Source organism: Parus major, chromosome 12 (assembly GCF_001522545.3).
Source record: "Parus major isolate Abel chromosome 12, Parus_major1.1, whole genome shotgun sequence".
NCBI lineage: Eukaryota > Metazoa > Chordata > Aves > Passeriformes > Paridae > Parus > Parus major.
Genome location: NC_031781.1, coordinates 15,259,944 through 15,277,291, shown reverse-complemented (window position 1 = coordinate 15,277,291; position 17,348 = coordinate 15,259,944). Strand labels below are relative to the sequence as shown.

The 17,348-nt window shown below is 43.5% G+C and overlaps 1 protein-coding gene across 2 annotated transcripts in view; it reads right to left on the bottom strand.

Annotated features, from left to right (window-relative positions):
• TAFA1 (TAFA chemokine like family member 1) overlaps nt 1-15,746 on the bottom strand; it is a 217,608-nt gene extending 201,862 nt beyond the window's left edge. The window contains exons 1-3 of one of the 2 annotated variants that reach the window (XM_015641109.3): nt 15,621-15,746; nt 13,987-14,083; nt 6,465-6,585 (exon numbers count right to left, since the gene is read on the bottom strand). In XM_015641109.3, the coding sequence (XP_015496595.1) occupies nt 6,465-6,582 (118 nt within the window). In that variant the 5' untranslated portion in view covers nt 6,583-6,585; nt 13,987-14,083; nt 15,621-15,746. Of the gene's footprint in view, nt 1-6,464; nt 6,586-8,683; nt 9,284-13,986; nt 14,084-15,620 lie in introns of those variants that run through there. The other variant, XM_015641107.3, reaches the window with a different exon arrangement.
• Nucleotides 15,747-17,348: the final 1,602 nt, after the last annotated feature.

Genomic DNA, 17,348 nt, shown 5'->3' with positions numbered 1-17,348 from the left:
TTTACCCACTGTGAAGGAAAACAGGAAAACTATTATTCCAAAAGAAATACAGAAGGCAAGGGAGATGTCAAAAAACAATCTAAATAGAGCGTAGAAACATGAGTCACAGAAACATTGGGCTTTGTAACTTCATTCAGCTTAATTTACACCCCCGATTCCCCATTGTGCATCACTGCCTGAGTCTCATAAATTTAGACTCCAACTGTGCTGCAGTCCTCGTGGTCCCTACCCAGGGCACGATGAACAGAAAGCTCCAGCATCACTCCCATGCAAGGGAATAAGTTCAGCTGGAGAAATCTCTTCTGCACAGGGCATCTGAAAACAGTGAAAAAATGCTGAGTTCCACCAGGAAAAATAATCTTGCTCACAGCAAAGATTGGTTTCACAGAATGGAAAGAAAAACATTCAAAAGGAAATTATAGACAGTACAGGATAAAATAATATCAAACTTAAGGGGAAAACACATCAATCTTATGAAGCAATGCACTTGAATATTACTTTTTAAAATATAAATGAGCCTTGGACTAAAGCAGGCTAATCATTAAGGGCATGCTTCTGATGTTATCAGCAGAAATACTTCAGTGCAGAGCGATGTATAGTTTGCCATTGGGGTTTATATTTGTAGGTGCCAAATTTTCCTTGGGACTTAACCACTACAGAATGAATTCTCCCAGTCTTTAACACCACGACAGCGAGCTACAAATAGTGGTGTGCACTGAAAGGTCCCTGCATGAGTCACCAGGGCCCCAAGGCTGCACTTGGAGAGGGAGGCTCAGACGTGGGAGCAGGAGATGCTGCTGGGGCCAACAACAGCAAGAGGAGCTCTCTGGTCCCAGTTTCCCCAGGGCAGCTCCTGCCATGACAGGAGGGATTTGCTTTGCACCGAGCATCTGCCTGCAGAGAGGCCTGAGGGAGGGCTGCAGTGGCACAGGACGGGGACAGGAGTGTGGCCAGCAGGAAGGGCAGAGCTGGGGGACTAAAGCAGAGTGCAGAGAGCATCAGTGCAGAGCACTGACAGCATCCCACTGTCCCTCTGTGAGCTCCTTGGCACTGCTGCTTGGCACAAGGGCTGCAGTGAGGGTGACCCCAGGAGTGCTCTCCCAGGGAAGTCACCCTCCCAGGGAATGGAGCCGTGCTTCCAGCAGCTCCTGGGAGCCTCCCTGGGCACTGTGGGCTGCTCAGGGCCCCTCTGCACACCTGGGCTGCTCTTCGCAGTCCATCGAGCTGTAACACTGCTGTCCCACAGCTTGCTCCATCTCCCTGGATCTCCAGCAACAAGGCATCACGTTCAGCAGTGTGCCTGTGACAGCTCTCCTCCACCTGCACCAAGCTGTGAGGATCTCAGCTGCCCTTCTCCTCCTGGACTGGCTGGCCAGATCCCTGGCAATGCCAACCTATCCCTTCCCCTTTATCTCCCTGTGCCTCAGGCAACAGCTTACAGACCCCAAAAACCCCCACGGCAAACCCTGTCTGCAAGCACGCCCTGGAGCCATGCTGCTTTTGTTTCAGAGGTTTGATTTTTTCAGGAAAAAGTAAATCAAAAAATCAAAATCACAAGGTGCAATACTTCTGATCAAGTCTGCTGCTGTAAACAAGTGCATCACACAAGCACAGCAGGCAGCTCATTGCCATCATGCTGCTAGAAACCCTACCTCATGCTTAAGTGTTGATTTTGTCACATCAGTTCTCTTCCTAAACAAAAACGTGTCCACATACATCCAAATGTATTTTGTATGTGACCAGGAACACAGTAGGTACTTACAACCTGGATTTCTTCACTTAGCAGTTGGTAATTTCACATTTTCAAGAGCAGCCTGTGAAGGCCATGGTGTATAACAAAGGTATCACAAGGGAGATCTTTCCAGTAAGTGACTGGAATGGCTCGTTGTGAGCAGGATTTTCTGATTGTGAATAAACCAGGGCACTGTGGTGCTTCCTATGCATTTGCTGGTATAAATGAAAATGGAATCAGACCTTAGAACTTAAAAATTTGCTCCTTTTAATTAACACAGCAAGGAACAATAGCTGTCACCTTTCATGGCCACGGCTGGCTGTGTTCCTGCCTGGCAATTGGAACATTGTATACTGAAGGCAACAGTTTGCATTCACACCATGTGATTAATGAAACACAATTCTTGCTAATCATAGAAACTTTTTATATATTAACTACCTGGTGCCACACTTGCTTCTGTCAACACCAAGAGCAAAAATCCTGCTGAACTCACCTTCCAAATCTCAATTGTTCTACAAAGTAGAGAGGCATTTTATTTACACTTTCCTGAGGAATTAGATTCAAAACCCTGTCTGTTTTGAACTGAATAGCCACATATATGAGGCATATGAAAACAGAAGACCTTTTGAAATGTGAAAATATGCAGTTCACCCCAAGGCTATAAAAAAATCAGTGGGAAGGCCAAGATCAGAACTAAGACATTTTTTGCTCACAGCCACAGACTACAGTTTCTGCAAAATGCTGTCTACTGAGAAACATGCTCAGAGCATCCTTAGGTTGATGTTCCTTGTTAGTTGGTGCAGAATTGCTTTGAGACTGATTTTTCCATCTCATAATATGGAGTACAGAGAATCACTTCTTGAGAAGATTTTTAATAGGCACATCATTAACTACTGTCACAATAAAAGGTACTTCGTGTTTAGAATCATAAAATTCCAGCCTTGATTCAGTCCATGATTTCTTCCTCTGAACAGGCCTATTTTTAATTAACATATTTGCAAATGTCAGCAGTGCTACAGAGGGTACTTTCTTCTGCTTGTGTCTGCCTTACATCTTCACACTGCACACAAGACTAACTTGGTGTGTACCTAATCCTTTTGCATAAACTTACAGGTGAATCCTGTATCCTTCCAAGTAGCACATGTTCAATGTTGTCACCTATGATTAGCTGACAGATCCAATACCTTGTCAAGGAACAAAGTCAAAATTTTGCATAGAATTACATGATTGAAAGGGTGATGGCTGTTTTTTGTGTTTTTTTAACTTGAATCTTGTACTTTGCTAATTTCTTGTTGTGTCACCAAATCCCAGCATCTGCTTCCTACTGCTGGGAGGGTCAATCCTGTCAATCAGATGATCAATGAACTATCACAGGCACTCAGATAACTCTGCAAATCACATGTCCACTCTAACCCCTCAGGCCAATTCAACAGCCCTACAACTGTGTGTATCTTAAAGACTAAAACAACCAGCGTAGAATTCTTTCCATTACCACTGTTTCTTCTTAAATCACACAGAAATGACAAGCTTGCAAAGAAGATGGAGATTTGTTTCCACATAAAGTTATTTCCTGTGAATGCTTTCACACATCCTTTGCCTAACATGATTTTTGTGAAAATGAAATATAGTCATAAAAACCCTGCAGAAAGCCATGAGTATTGCCCAAGGGGAATTACACTGCAATGGGGTTCTGCAGGTTTACTCCCAGGTCTCCTCCTCCTCACCCATCCAAGCCAAAAGGAGCAGGCACCAATACTTAAGGGCATTAAAAAGCAGCACTCAAACTTCCCACTAATGAGACAAGAAGGAATTAATGAACAGGCACAAATAATACAGCATCATTCATCTTATAAGCAAGCAGTATTTACTGTGGCCTTCCTACCTGTGCTCACCTGTCAACATTTCACAGAAAATAAAGCTACAGTCAATCACAAATATTGTCATGTAGGGCAGTTTATCACATTTGTTTCCAGGTTCATACCTTCTGCTAAGTCATCTAACTGAATAAAGTAGTACTGAATTATAAAAATGAAAAATTATACTGCACTGGAAAGTGGCTTTAAGCTTTTGTGATTGCACAGAGTGTAAAAACCTATTTTAGCCGATTCACACACTTGTTTAAGAAAGTTTCAGGGAGGAAACAAAAAAAAAAAAACAACAAAAAAAAAGATCAAGCTCAGAAATCTCTGATGATAAACTAACCTTTTAATATATTGCCCTTGATTTCCAGGGTTTCAAAACTGGATTAACTGCCACGGTCCAGATGGATGTATTCACTGTGCTAATCCACAGTGTTCAGTTCAAGTTTATTATGCTAAATACACTCCAAGAGGATTTTATCTTTTACCTGCACCTTCCTGTGCTCAGTGAGACTCTTCTATTCATCAAGCATGAGAAGCACAAGATGGGGTGGAACCTGCCTTTTTAATTATCTTGTACCAAAGTGGCCCCATGATGAAGATGAACTGCTCAAATTCTCTTATTTTAGAGCAGCTCATTATCTATGGAAGATCACAAACTGAAGGAAAAGGTATGCTGAGCATGCTATTGATTACAGCTCTATTTGTCATGATTCAGTAAGTTGAAATTTCATATACCAAATATTAAATTACTGAAATTATGCTTTGGCTCATCTGCATCCATTTTTTATTCACTTTTATTTGGCTCAACATTTTAATCTTACTTACACAGTTTCCAACTAAAAGTAAACTACGCATTCCTAATAATATAAATATGAAAAATAGGGTGTGCTCAGGGACTGCAGTTGAATACATTAAAATCACTCAATTTGCTAGTTAACATATTTCCATCCCTTTTATGTACAACCTTTCACATTTAGTTGGCAGACTGCAAATTCACGGCCTTATAAAAAAAACCCCACTGTCTTGATTTTCTGTTGTGACAGCAGAAATTGTCCAAAATATTTAAGAGTTTCCCTAAAGGACACTCACTGGCTGGTTCTTCCCAGGTGCAGCACAATCTGAATTCGAGGTGAACATCATGTCAAATTCCACTCATCTGTCAATGTAGTGGATTATTTCTTGAGAGACTGAAATTGGCTGCCTGGGATCAGAACACCATCAATCTTGTTCATGTAGGGTGCAGAGAAGCTGCCTGAGCCAGGCTCGCAGGAGGGAAAGCTTGGCTGCTTCTAAGTAGGTGATGAGGCAGCTGTAAAACCTTCACTCTATCTGTAGCACATCCCTGAGTGAAAGATTTTGTCATTTTTCACATTTCCCCAACATTTGGTATGCATTCAGTGTCTTGCTGTTCTTGCTTCATAAAAAAGGTGATTTTTCAAGCTTAGGCAAATGTTGCAGAGCTCTGGTTCTGCCCAGCCCTCATTTTTTCTCATAATGTCACTTGTTTCAACCGATTCCATAAAATGATATTACATTTTCCTTTTACATATCTGCTTAGCTGGGCTGTTTTTTCCCCTTTCCTTCACTAGGGACACACTCAAATAACCAGCAGCATTACTAATAACTGCATTATAATAAATCTCTGCAAGTCCCACATAAGTCCCTCACCCCTCAAACTTCAAGCACTCCCAAATATCCAGTACCAGGGGGTAAAGGTAACACCCTTGATTAATCTGATGCTCTAACATTGGCACTGAGACCTGGCCAAGCAAGGATTTTGGTCTATTCCTCTATTTAAGTTTTATTGCAACTAACCAAGACAATGCCAACACCTGTGACTTCTGGGCAAGAAATGTACTTGGAAAAACTTTGAGTTTTAAAGTTGCTAAAGACCTGTCAAGACCATCTGTGTTTGAAGGGATGTCATTTGTTCAAAAAACCATTAAAATATTAATTACCACGTTGTAAAATGACTCATCACTGTGAGTTAACACTTTCCATCTTTCATTTCTACAACTCTTAAAGCCTCTCCCACCTTTTCTTTGGCTTCAAATTTGGTTAAGTGACATTCTTGGCCCATTTTAAGCAGATGAAAATACTGTGCTAGAAAATGCCACCACCTCAATTTTTAGCATAGCACACTCTTCAAAGTGCAATTAGCAGTCGAAAGGAGTTATGTGATACATTTCTATTAATAAAAACACAACAAAACCACAGCTGTGCTGTCCCTGCAGATGCAGCAGTCCAAGTGAGCTGTGTTCTAACCTGTGGCATTGATTCTGCCTTTACAGGCATTGCACTCTATTCACAGTCCCAAATTCTCCTCCAGGCCACACTTTTGCAGCCCCATCAATTTTCAGAGGTAAACTTGAGACCCTCAGAATAAATGTGTCTCCTTTAACTCCTCTAAGGCAAACACCCGACCTCCAGCACACACCCATGACTGAGGGAGGTTTGGTGCCAGTGGTTTAAGGAACAAACCCAAACCCAGTTTGGGTCAGATAAGTATAAAGTTCCACAAAGCTGTGTTTTCTGTCACAGAGTCCAAGTTCTACAGAAATTCCAAAACTTCACCATATGGGGAGGAGGGGAGAGAAAAACAAGGACTCAGAAACTGAACCATTACCCACAACAGGATTCTTAGGCTGGGAAATTGTTAGAAAATGACATTAAAGGATGATTGTCCCCACATTGGATTGGCAAAGCACAACACACATTAGACTCACCAAAAAACAGATGCTGTGCAATACAAAGGCAAGCAACTCATAAAACTTAAATGATAAAAAGAATTTTGATTAGTCAATCATTTGTCAAGACAGACACGAGCATGGGCAGAGAGCCTGCAAGCCCAGAGCTGGGCTCAGTCCTACCTGGTCTGTGCAGGTGATGCTGCTGGAAAGTGTGATGGAGGGACCCCTGACAGAGCAGCATTGCACAGGCACTTATCCACAAATACAGGACCCAGGACATTGCAGAGACCACTGCCATTCTCTAAACAAAATATTAGACACACATTATTATCCGATGCCTTACAGCACACACAATAAGTCAGCTTCCATTACAACAGTGGTTTTAATATTATTTTTTCTTTTTTACTCTTTTTGCTAATTGTCTTTTGATTATTATTACCCCCTGCAGGATGCAATTGTTGTACAACAAAGGTCATGCCCAAAAAGGACAGCTGAGGTAAAGAGACATCAACACAGGAGCCTGGAAAACTTTAATAATTCAGTGGTAAAAATCAAACTGTAATAATCTGAGGACTGAAAAAAAACCACAATATAAATAGAAGCTGGAAAATATTATTGCACTGATCCATAGCTCAACTTACAGGAGAGTTAAAAATATAAACCAAATTATGAAAAAATCACAACACCAGCTGGAAAAAACCAACATGATGTCCAGACAGTATCAAAGCTGCTTTAAACACATTGCAGAAAGGCATAAAACATCCTCAGATATCCAAGACATAGTGCCAAAATACTCCATCCCCAAAACTAAAAAGACTATTACCGACCCAGAAGGTAACAGTACATTGGTATTTTGCTTTTGCAAGCATTAAATATTAATCATGCTTCCGTCTACCAAACAAAGTAATTGTTTCTCAGAATTATATTCTAATCCCCAGATGAAATCATCTTCCTTTTGTTAGATCTGTACATGTACAAGGACTGGAGTATGGCCAGACTGATTTTCAGATGTATTCTACAGAAGATTTGATGTTTTCACAAGCAGATTGTGTCAAAATTTTAAAAATATTCCCTTTGCAAAATGAAAAGGCAATTTCTTTGTCTGCTGGTGCACTTGGCCATCCAGTGTAGGCAACTGTGTTTTTTCATACTTGTGTTCATGCTGTACTTGTGTTCATGCCTGAATTTCCCTCTGACTTGGTAACTTCAGCAGCTTTTCCTCAGTTGCCTGCAAGGATCAGGAGCTTTGCAAGGCTCAGCTACGCTACACATCGTCCAGTTCCCTTAACAGCACCTTCTGCTGCATTTCAGATGGCCAAATTAATCAAACTTCAGGCACTCTCCTCACTCAGCCAATGACAGGATGCTGCTCTCTATCTAATAATCCAATCAGCTGAACATCATTTTCACAGAGCAAGAAAGACTTTGAAAGATTAAATCTCTCACATGGAAAAAAATCATGTCTTTACAAAAAAAAAAATAAAAAAATAAATCTGCATGCAATATCAGGGGATTTCTACAGTAGGAAGATGAACAATATTAAAATAGCGAAATGCTGTGGTAATGAAATATATGCATATAAATCCTTTTTTCGCCCTGATTTGAAAGCAGCAGAGTCTTTGGGAAGCTTTTTAAGTCTAATTAGTTGAAATGAACCACATAAACTGACAAGTATAATTAATAGAGAATACCAAAACATTATTTTGATCAGCATGAGGCTCTTCCTTTCTCTGTACCCAGTGCTTGATGCACTGCTTGGTGTACAATTAATTTCATTTCCAACTGTTTGCTTTGCAGTATACTATGCACTTTCTCTCCTCTCTTTTTAGACCCATTTATCTTGCAAAATAGATTCAACCTCCTCAGATCAGGGAGCTCCCGGGAGGCTTCCCGTGTCTTCAGGAATTAACACCTTCTTGTCATAATTGGTGCTCCTGTGCTTTTTATACCACAAGGCAAAGGGAAAGGTGAGGCTCACTCAGAGGAATTTCAGGTATTCAGGTTATTTAAACTGAACTTTAAAAATCCCAGTCAAAGAGCAAAACTTCCACAACCTGCTAAATATGCTCCTGTGTCTTTCCTCAGGCATCGTGTTCTTAGCACATGGACAGCAGACTTACTTTTACCCACTCAGGCTTTATTAGCAGCTTTTTGTGGGTTTTTAAAAACACAAAAACCTCTCTCAAACTGCGCTATTTCAAACTACCTTTGCTCAAACCCGGTAATTCTTACAAACATTTCTTCATGCACTAGTTCGTCAGCAAATTGTCACACACACAGTTTTACCCAGAGATCATCTTATCATTAGTACAGAAACACAGCAGTGAATATTTTCCATTTATTATCTGGTGAGTTCCAGATCTGCTTTCTGAATCTTAAATCCTGAGGACGCTCCTTACCTGAGTAATCCAACCAAGAGCAGAGCACTCTGGTAGTGTTCATCGGAAAGATCTAATACTTTTTTAAATCCATCTGTACCACAATAAGGGATTTCTTTTACAGCTTCCCAATAATCTTCTTTATCAGGATTAAAAGTAGAAAAAAAAATTACAAAAAAATCTCTTTTTCGTTACAAATCCTGTTTCCAGAGTAAAGAAGACATCTGAGCTCTCAGACTGCCGTCAGAAAAGTGGCCAAGGTTTGAGGGGTGGAAACCTTCTCATTTTCACCTTTAAATCATTTCCTAGCATCCCCTTGTGCTTGGCGAGCCCTTTGAAGTGATCTTGCGCTGGTTTGCAGCTCGCAGGACACTGAGGGCGAGGAGCAGCTCTCGTGTGCGGGCAGCGCAGCCCCGGCTCCGCACGGCCGGCCAGGGAGGCGCCGGAGCCGATTTCAACACATCCCTGCTCGGGAGAGCATCGCTGGTGCCTTAAAGCGACACAGCCCTCGCCCGGCAGCCCCCAGCCAGCGACTGGAGCCGCATTTAAATAGCGGCAGCAGAGGCTGCACGGCGCAGGGGAGCGGCCGCTCCGGCTGCGGGAGGCAGGTGGGGATGGGCAGGAGGCAGCGCCGGGGGAGGCGAGGGGCTGGGCAGCCGAGGAGAGAGCTGGGGATGCGCTAATAACGCCGGCAGAGCACGGATCCCCCCGCCTTGTTCTGCCACTTATTCACCAGGGGAGAGCGGGACTCGGGGCTCGGGGCTCCCCGCTCGCACGGAGAGCAGCACATGGCTGGGGACGGGGAAGGTGCTGCAGGGACAGTGGAACGAGACTCAGGGGAGAGCAGGAGACTCCCACACGCTCCCAGGGGCTTTCTGACACCTTGCCACAACTCTGAGAGCAATCCTTCCTTCCAACCCCATTTCCGAGGCATCTCTGCAGACAATGGGGAAAGAGCTCTGATTTACTCCCAAACGCTAAAGCTCAGCTATGCCAGATTATTTATTGCAGTTATTTATTCTCCACGTCTTAAGTGGCCATTTACAGGAATGGAGTGGTTTCCTCTCCCTCTTGTACCATATGCAATTATTTTTTTTAAAGAGCCATTGTATAGACTTAGTACATACCATTCACTTGGTATTACAGCTCTTATGTCTGCGTACAAAAGAAAAAGGGCTTGGAGACAAAACAGAAACTTCCATTTTAAGAGCTCAGGATGTATATAACAGAATGCTATAACACAAAGCGGGATTATGATTTTCCCCCCTGGATAACCTGTGGTAGAAGAGTGTGCCACCTTCACTGCTCACCAGCACAAGACACCAAACAATCATAAATAACAGCAGCACTAAGTAGCCTTACACTCAAGTACCTCCATCTGAGCACCTGAAGACATCTATCTCAGTGGAGACTCACTGAGAGCTGCAATGAGTTTACCTGACAGATCACATGCTCCTTTGGAGCTGCTCTATTTTTTTGGACAACACATAGCAAGTACCTGGCCCTGCAGACCAACAGGAATGTTGTGCTGGGCTCTGGCACAATGCTCAGAGCAGGTCTTTGTTACAGCCCTGACACAGTGAAGCAACTGGTGGCAGGTGGGTGTGACAAAGTGACGCAGGAGATCACTGGCCATGGACCCTCCCCACAGGTCACACAGCAGAGAGCTCCCATCAGGTCCCTGAGTAGAGCTGGGGACAAGAGAGCAGCCCAGACCAAGCCTGATGTGGCCAAAGACTCTTTCAAGAGGTCAACATTCTCTTTTCAGGTGCTTTGTTTGAAAACACATGGAAGAAGTATGGTTGGGGATATAATATAAACCCTTTAATAAGGGTTTTCTTGTTTTCCTGAGGAATTTCCTTAGACACCGAAAGAGAGCAGAGAACTGAGGTAGTTATTACTTTCTGGCCTCAGAAGGCTCAAGAAAAGCAGATGAGAGGCAACAAAATACCATGGAGTACTGAGGAATAAGGTAGGAACCTTGTAGCTACCCAGGATCAGGCACAGCCCAGAGCTTGAGTCAGCAGGAGGAGGCTGCTGGGGTTTGCTGCCAAAGCCACAGGGAGGCTCAAGGAATTCAATTCCATAGGAATACAGGAAGATTTCTGCAGCTCCTGTGAGGGGCAGGTGATGGGAATTTGTTTGAAAATAAGCACCTGTTTAAGATATGTCCCTTTTTGGACTTTGTGGGAAGGATACAAGTGAAAGGGTGTGGAGGGAGGGATGTGCAGAAAGATGAAGGAGAAGGGTCTCAAGCAAATATAATCTTCTAAGAAACTCAAAGCCCTTGTGGACAGCAGGAAGAATCAGACAAATTGTGACCACACACCTTGGCAGAGTAGGCAGAGACAGATTTATGCAAGATACAGATTTATGTAAGGTACAGCAGAACTGTCACTCTGCCAAGCACCGCTAACTCCCAGCTCCATGAGGCTAATGCCACCATAACCCCTGACAGATGCTGCTATTGCTCAGGACAAGCTCTGCAGAAACAGGGGACATGTTGCTTCTGCAGGGTAGGGGGGAGATCAGAGGGACAGAGAGAATATTAAACAGGCTGTGCTTGCAGCCTCTCCCTGCCCTGGCTCCCAGCATCAGACAGGAACACAGGAGTCCTTGGCAAATCTTGCAGAAGCATCCTCACACCTGCTTTGATGTCTTTGCTGCCAATTTTAACTTTCAGTGGACCAACAAGACATCAAGCATTTTCCTCTTGCCCTCTTTGCTAAGCACAGTGTCATATTCACCTGATGGTTTGGGGCTTTACTTCAGCCTCCTCACTTGGCTTTGCCAGGGAGGGAATGATGCTTTACAAGCACCCCTGGGCCCATGTTGAATGCTGGGCTACTGACAACACTGGAAAGAGAAAATAGGAAGGAAAAAAGACATGAGTGAGCAGTCTGCACATTACAAAATAATTTCTCATGAAAAGGGAAGGCTGAAAGTAATTTGTCTCTGGGCAAAAGGGAGATGGGACAAAAAGTGGTGTACTGTGGAATGGCAACTCCTGGCAGCGCTGGGGCATGATGGAGCCATGCCCTGCAGAGGGGCAGAACACCCTTTGGGCTACATGGTCTGTGTGTGAGGAGGTGAAGTGTCAGGAGGAGGTCCATCCACCCCGACTCTGATACCAGAGGAGAGGACAAAGACCAGAACCTGAGCTATCCCAGTCAGAGAGCATGGAAGCAGCCTATCTACAGCTCTGACTGAAGGACTCCACAGGGTTGCTGGCACAGCTGCCACGAGCAGACCATTACACTGGATGATATTTCCAAGGTGACAGTAGGTTGTGAGGGGTCAGCAGGAATCCAGCTGTCTTTGAGAATCTGCCCTCCACCCAGGGCTGCATGCACAAGGAGAACAGCCTTTCCCTCCTGCTTCCACCATTCATCTAGAGATGCCAAGTGAGTGACAAAAATAGGCAAATAAAAATAAATGCTCTTCCCTGCCTGGACCTCTATTTATCACAATTTTCTGGGCACACAGAAAAGGAGAGCATATGCAACTCAGGCAGGCTCACACAGACAGCAGATTGGTGCTTGCACCCAAACTGGGGCCTCTGGCCTCTGCTTTCTGCCTCCTCTGCCTCTCTCGCCCCCCACACTTGTCTTTTCCTCATGAAGAGGTTTAACAGGACACATCCCAGGCTCATATTTCACAGGGGCTGGGGGAGGCTCAGCACCTTGGAAATGCAAAGCTCCCCAGCTCTAGTGTTCCTGGGACAATGAAGCTTCGATTTTCACAGATTGCTTTCTCCACCCTTCCCAGCTGCTTCCACCCACCCTACAAAGCTTCTTCCCATACCCCAGACTCTGCCTTGGCTGCTGCCTGGGCAACAGGCACTGCACACTGCAGCTCCTCCCTACCTAAATGCTCCTACCCAGGTGAGCCAAGTGTAGTCTCACAGCAAGTTTTACATCAATTCCACCAAAAGACAGATTTCTGACACTCATCCTAGGTTCACAACATTTGTAGAAGATTTTTCAAAAATCTGGCAGAGCAGTTTTCCTTGGCCCCCTCACCTCCCCACAGAGTTTTTCCTCTGTTGGGAACCATCCCAGAAGGACAACCAGCAGCTGAGCATGTGAAGATTGAGCTGCCTACATGTGATTGCCTGCGCAGGAATGCTATGAAGCCCAGAGTAAAACCAGCCAAGAAATCCTCATCCAGAGGCATGAGCCTCCCTGTGTTTCTTGCTCTTGGTTGTTTTCCTTTCCCCTGGTGGAACAGGAAACAAAGAGGATTCCTTTGGTATAGGGAGAGCACAAGTTTACCAGATCCCTGTGCACAGCTTGGCCCAGACAAACACTCAGAACCCACCTTCAAAGCATGAGTGCAGCAATGTTTGGTGTTGTGTGTGCACATCCCCTCTCCTCAGCCAGCTGCTCAACTTCATGTCTAGAACTTTAGATATATTCCCAGCAAAACCTTCCTTGTCCTGAGACTTGCTTTTCTCAGTCCTCTTTTATCCCTCTCTTGCAGGAGATCTGATCCAACCTCAGTGACCAAACTGAATCTATTTCCTTTCTTGCCCTTCCTATGTCTTCAATAAGAGCATGAAATCCTTCTGTCTATTGTCAGGTTTTCTTCTCCTATAGGTTTTTCCCATGACAAGAGAAGATGCAGTGTTTTTCCTGGAGGCAAACAAGAAAAGCTTAGCTAGAAAGGTACAGAAGTTTTCATTAAGGGAATAAACAGCAAGGATTTGTCTGGCTGTGACCACAGCCTCCACTGACCAGCACAAAGACCACGCAGACCAAGAGCCTGAAAAAGCAGAGCTGAACAACATGTGCAGGGAAGCCACTTCCTATGGGAGCCAGGGGCTGGTGCAGACAGTTTTTGTCCCACTTCAAGCACAGGATGTTGGGAGATTTGCTCTGTTTCCAGCACAGGTGCAGACATATGGATATGGAGGATCAGCCAAGCAGCAGCACAGCACACTCAGAGGAGATGCTCCACCTGCTGCTCTTGGCACCCAGAGCTGGTGGCTCCTTTCCACCCTCTGATCTCAAGGCACATCACTGCTCTGCCTCTCTCCCTGTGCCTCAGCCACACCAAACTTGCTTGGCAGAAGCAGCAGTTTTGTCAACATCCCCAAGTACACAGAGAAGATCCAACCAGGAAGATGACATAACCACAGGAAAAAGAAACCAACCAAAAATATCCTCAGCCAAACAAAACTCCACAACAACCACAGCAGCACAATAAGTAGCTTGTACTGGAAAACAACAAAGAATTAACAAGTCTGAATGTTGACAAAAGCAGGGAGAAGTGAGAACAGAACACAAAATGAAGGATTTTCACAACTGTTCCTTCCTGCCTACCTTAAACTTGCAGCTACTCCTTGTCAAAGGAATGTCTGGTCCTCACAATTACTGTGTTTGGGAGGCAGTGATTCTGCTTTTTACAGTTTTCCAAAGCCTAAGAGGGGAGAGAAAGAAAAAAGAACACATCTATATTTGTCAGGGAAGTTTATATCACAAAAGTTTGTGTCCTAGTTATTTTTAAAGTATGTAGGACAACGCACACAAAAAGTCTCAACCCTTATCTAGAGCTCGCCATTAGCTGACAAGATCAGCACTTGCTAAGGATTAACAAAATGAATTGTCTGTGCAGTACATTATCACCATGCAAAAAAAAAAAATTCAATAGCACTCAATACATTTAAAATATAACCAGCAAAACACAAGTCAGGATATCATAGCAGACAAACATAACCATCGTGTGATGGGGATGAGTTGTCCATTTAGTTTCAGTTCCAAAAAGTAAAGAAATCCAAGAGAGAACAGCCCATGGACTGATAGGAGTTCATGGCTTCTTGTGACACTATTATCATTTATCTCTGGAGAGATCATCCTGATCTGAAAATCCAGAATCTTTTCATGGATTCCCAAATTGGCCCCAGCACAAACTCGGCGCCTTCAGCTGATTCTCAGAAGAGCCAGGTTGAAGCCATTATGAAAAATGCTATTGGAATATTCCCAGTTTGAAAACAAACTATTACTTTTGTCAGGTTGTAGCTGCTTTTCCAGACCAGATAAAACCACATGAGAGACAAGATCCACCTACTGTGGACAAATCATGGGTCAGAGGCTGCATGAACTGAAAATTAGTGTATCTATAGCCAGAGGGAACATTTGGCATTTGATATATCACTTTCATTATGTCAAATATCAGTCCTCAAACACAGGTTTAGCATCTACTTTTGCTGCTGAAAAGTCAGCTTTTACTTGAAGGTGCAGGTGTTTTTAATATTTACAACATAAATAAAATAAATCCAAGAAAAGCAAAGGCATTCAGAAACTTTGGGATGCAAATTCCCTATGCTGAGCTCAGATATGGTCACTGGGTTATATTCACTCCTTCTACACTTGCTCTCTTCCTAAATTGCAGTTAAATTTAATTAAAAAATAGGTCTCCATTATTATTTCAGCAGCTTTAGAAGCAGGGTTGAACTAGATGGTCTTCAGAGGCCCCTTCTAACCCCAGCCATTCTATGATTCTGTCATTATCCTGAAGTAATAAAAAAGAAGGCTTCAAGAGCAGATAAAAGAAACCTCCTCTGTCAAATTTGACATATTTCAGACATCAGCATAGAAACAAGACTATCTAGGAAACAAATTTCCCCCTAAAACATTGCAGCAAGTCAGCTCCATCTTGGTAGTCCCTCTCTCTCTGTATCACTTTCTGTATAACTCCTCCAGCCCAGCCAGCTTTCCACCTTCTCCTGGCATAGGGATAATTGTCAGAAAAGCAGCCAAATCCACAGAAAAAGTTGTTACACAGACCAAAGCTCAAAAATACATCAACTTTTTCCAGTCCCCAACATTGTCAGAAACAAAAATTTCCCCAACAAACCATGAAAGTCAAAGCCCAAACCATGAACACAACCAGGAAAGCAACCACAAAACACAAACACAAAACACAAAGCACAAAATTATATTTCCCAAAGACTGACCTTAAAAAAACCAAACCAAAACACAGGTCTGAAGTCAGAGGCAAGTTTAGGTCTCATTTCTCTTTTCCTCTACCTTAGACTGCTTTATTTATTTGTTTCTGTTTGCTTTCTCTAAGACCTCTTGGCTGATTCCCCAGCTTCAGAGACAACAAAACACATCACCCTCCTCTTCCTCTCTTTGTCTTCCCCTTCTGGGAGCTTTTATAAACTCAAACCATCTGAGCACAGGGAGGAGCTGATTTGAAGGCTCAGAACAACATCAGGGCAAAGTGTTATTTCAGTTAGAGTAAATCCCCATGCTCAGGCACACCCAGGCTGATGTGGGAAAGGTGCCAGGGTGGTTCTGTGCCAGGAGCTCTGCTGGGAGCTCAGGGCCTCTCCTGGCTCTGAAATGTTTCCAGACACCCAGGTCTGCCCGGGTGCTCCACTGCACATCAAATGCACATCCTGGCATAGCCCAGTGCTTCTTTTGGAAAGGAAATTTTGGCTGGTGCCAAAGGAAAATGCAAGAGGCCAGATCAGCTCTGCAGTGTTGCACTTCTCTCTTTCAGTCCAGGTGCTACCCTGAAAATAGCACTTTAAAGTCTTCTAGCTCTGCCTTGGCTTCAGCTGCAGAGCAAATCTCAGCTCTCATATTACACCAGGGGACTGACCAAACAGCTGATTTGCAAACCCATGTATTTGCTTCCACTTCATCATAAATACAGACAGCAATGGGGAAAAAAAAAACATTATCAAATTGAGAGGTTTCTGTGCTACTGGTCCCCTGCAGTGTGGACTCTTATAATGGAATCATTCTATGATATTAAATTATACTTCAGTTTATTACTTCTGAAATGCCCTGGATTGTGCAGGGGCACAGTGTGGCTTCCACACACCTATTTTAGCATGCTTGGACATCCTTAGACTAGAGGTGCTACATGAGGAAATGTAGTTATGGATGAAATACACTGCTGTGCAATACTGTAGCCTAGGGTTCGTAGGAAAATCGTTGAAAAGATAAAGCAAGCAGACAGCAACAATTTTTGCCTTCAGTTATGTTTATGAAAAAACCACCCCAAACCAACCAACCACAAAAAAAAAATCATAAGGCAACACAAAAGACATCCTGAAAGAGGATGGAAATGAGAGTTTGGGGGAAAGATCTCCCGCTGGAACAAGAAAAGTGAGAATTATCATGAATATGTGGCGTACAGCAGCCAATATTCCCTGATGCCATTGCTTAAATAATTAAGATTTAATTCATTGTCACACCTATGGGCTTTGTCATTATTTAAGAAAACCACTCTGAGCACTCTCTTCTCCCTGTTTGCTCGGCCAGGCAGGGAGCTGCAGCCAGAGCCCAGAGTGCTGTGCTGGTGCTGGAAATGGTGAGTTTGAGTAGGGAATTAGTGCATGAAATGAGCAGGATAAAAAAAATCATACACTCTTCTGCCTTTGCTTCAGAACAGGTTGGCTGATTGACAGCAAACACTATATAATAGTTCCTTCCAGGCAGATGGCAAGATCATGATTTGCTCTTCAGTCACAATTTTCTGCTGCCTCTCACAACCCAACCCATCTCCACCATCTACCAATAAAGAGGGGCCTGGGCTGCTTTGTGTGTGTTTTACAAGGCTCACATCAAAGCTCAGGGATTAATATTGTGACTAGTTATCCTATTCCATTTTGTAAAAATTTGCTTCGAATGTGCCTCCAACATCTCCTGGCTGATTGTCTGTAGATAAT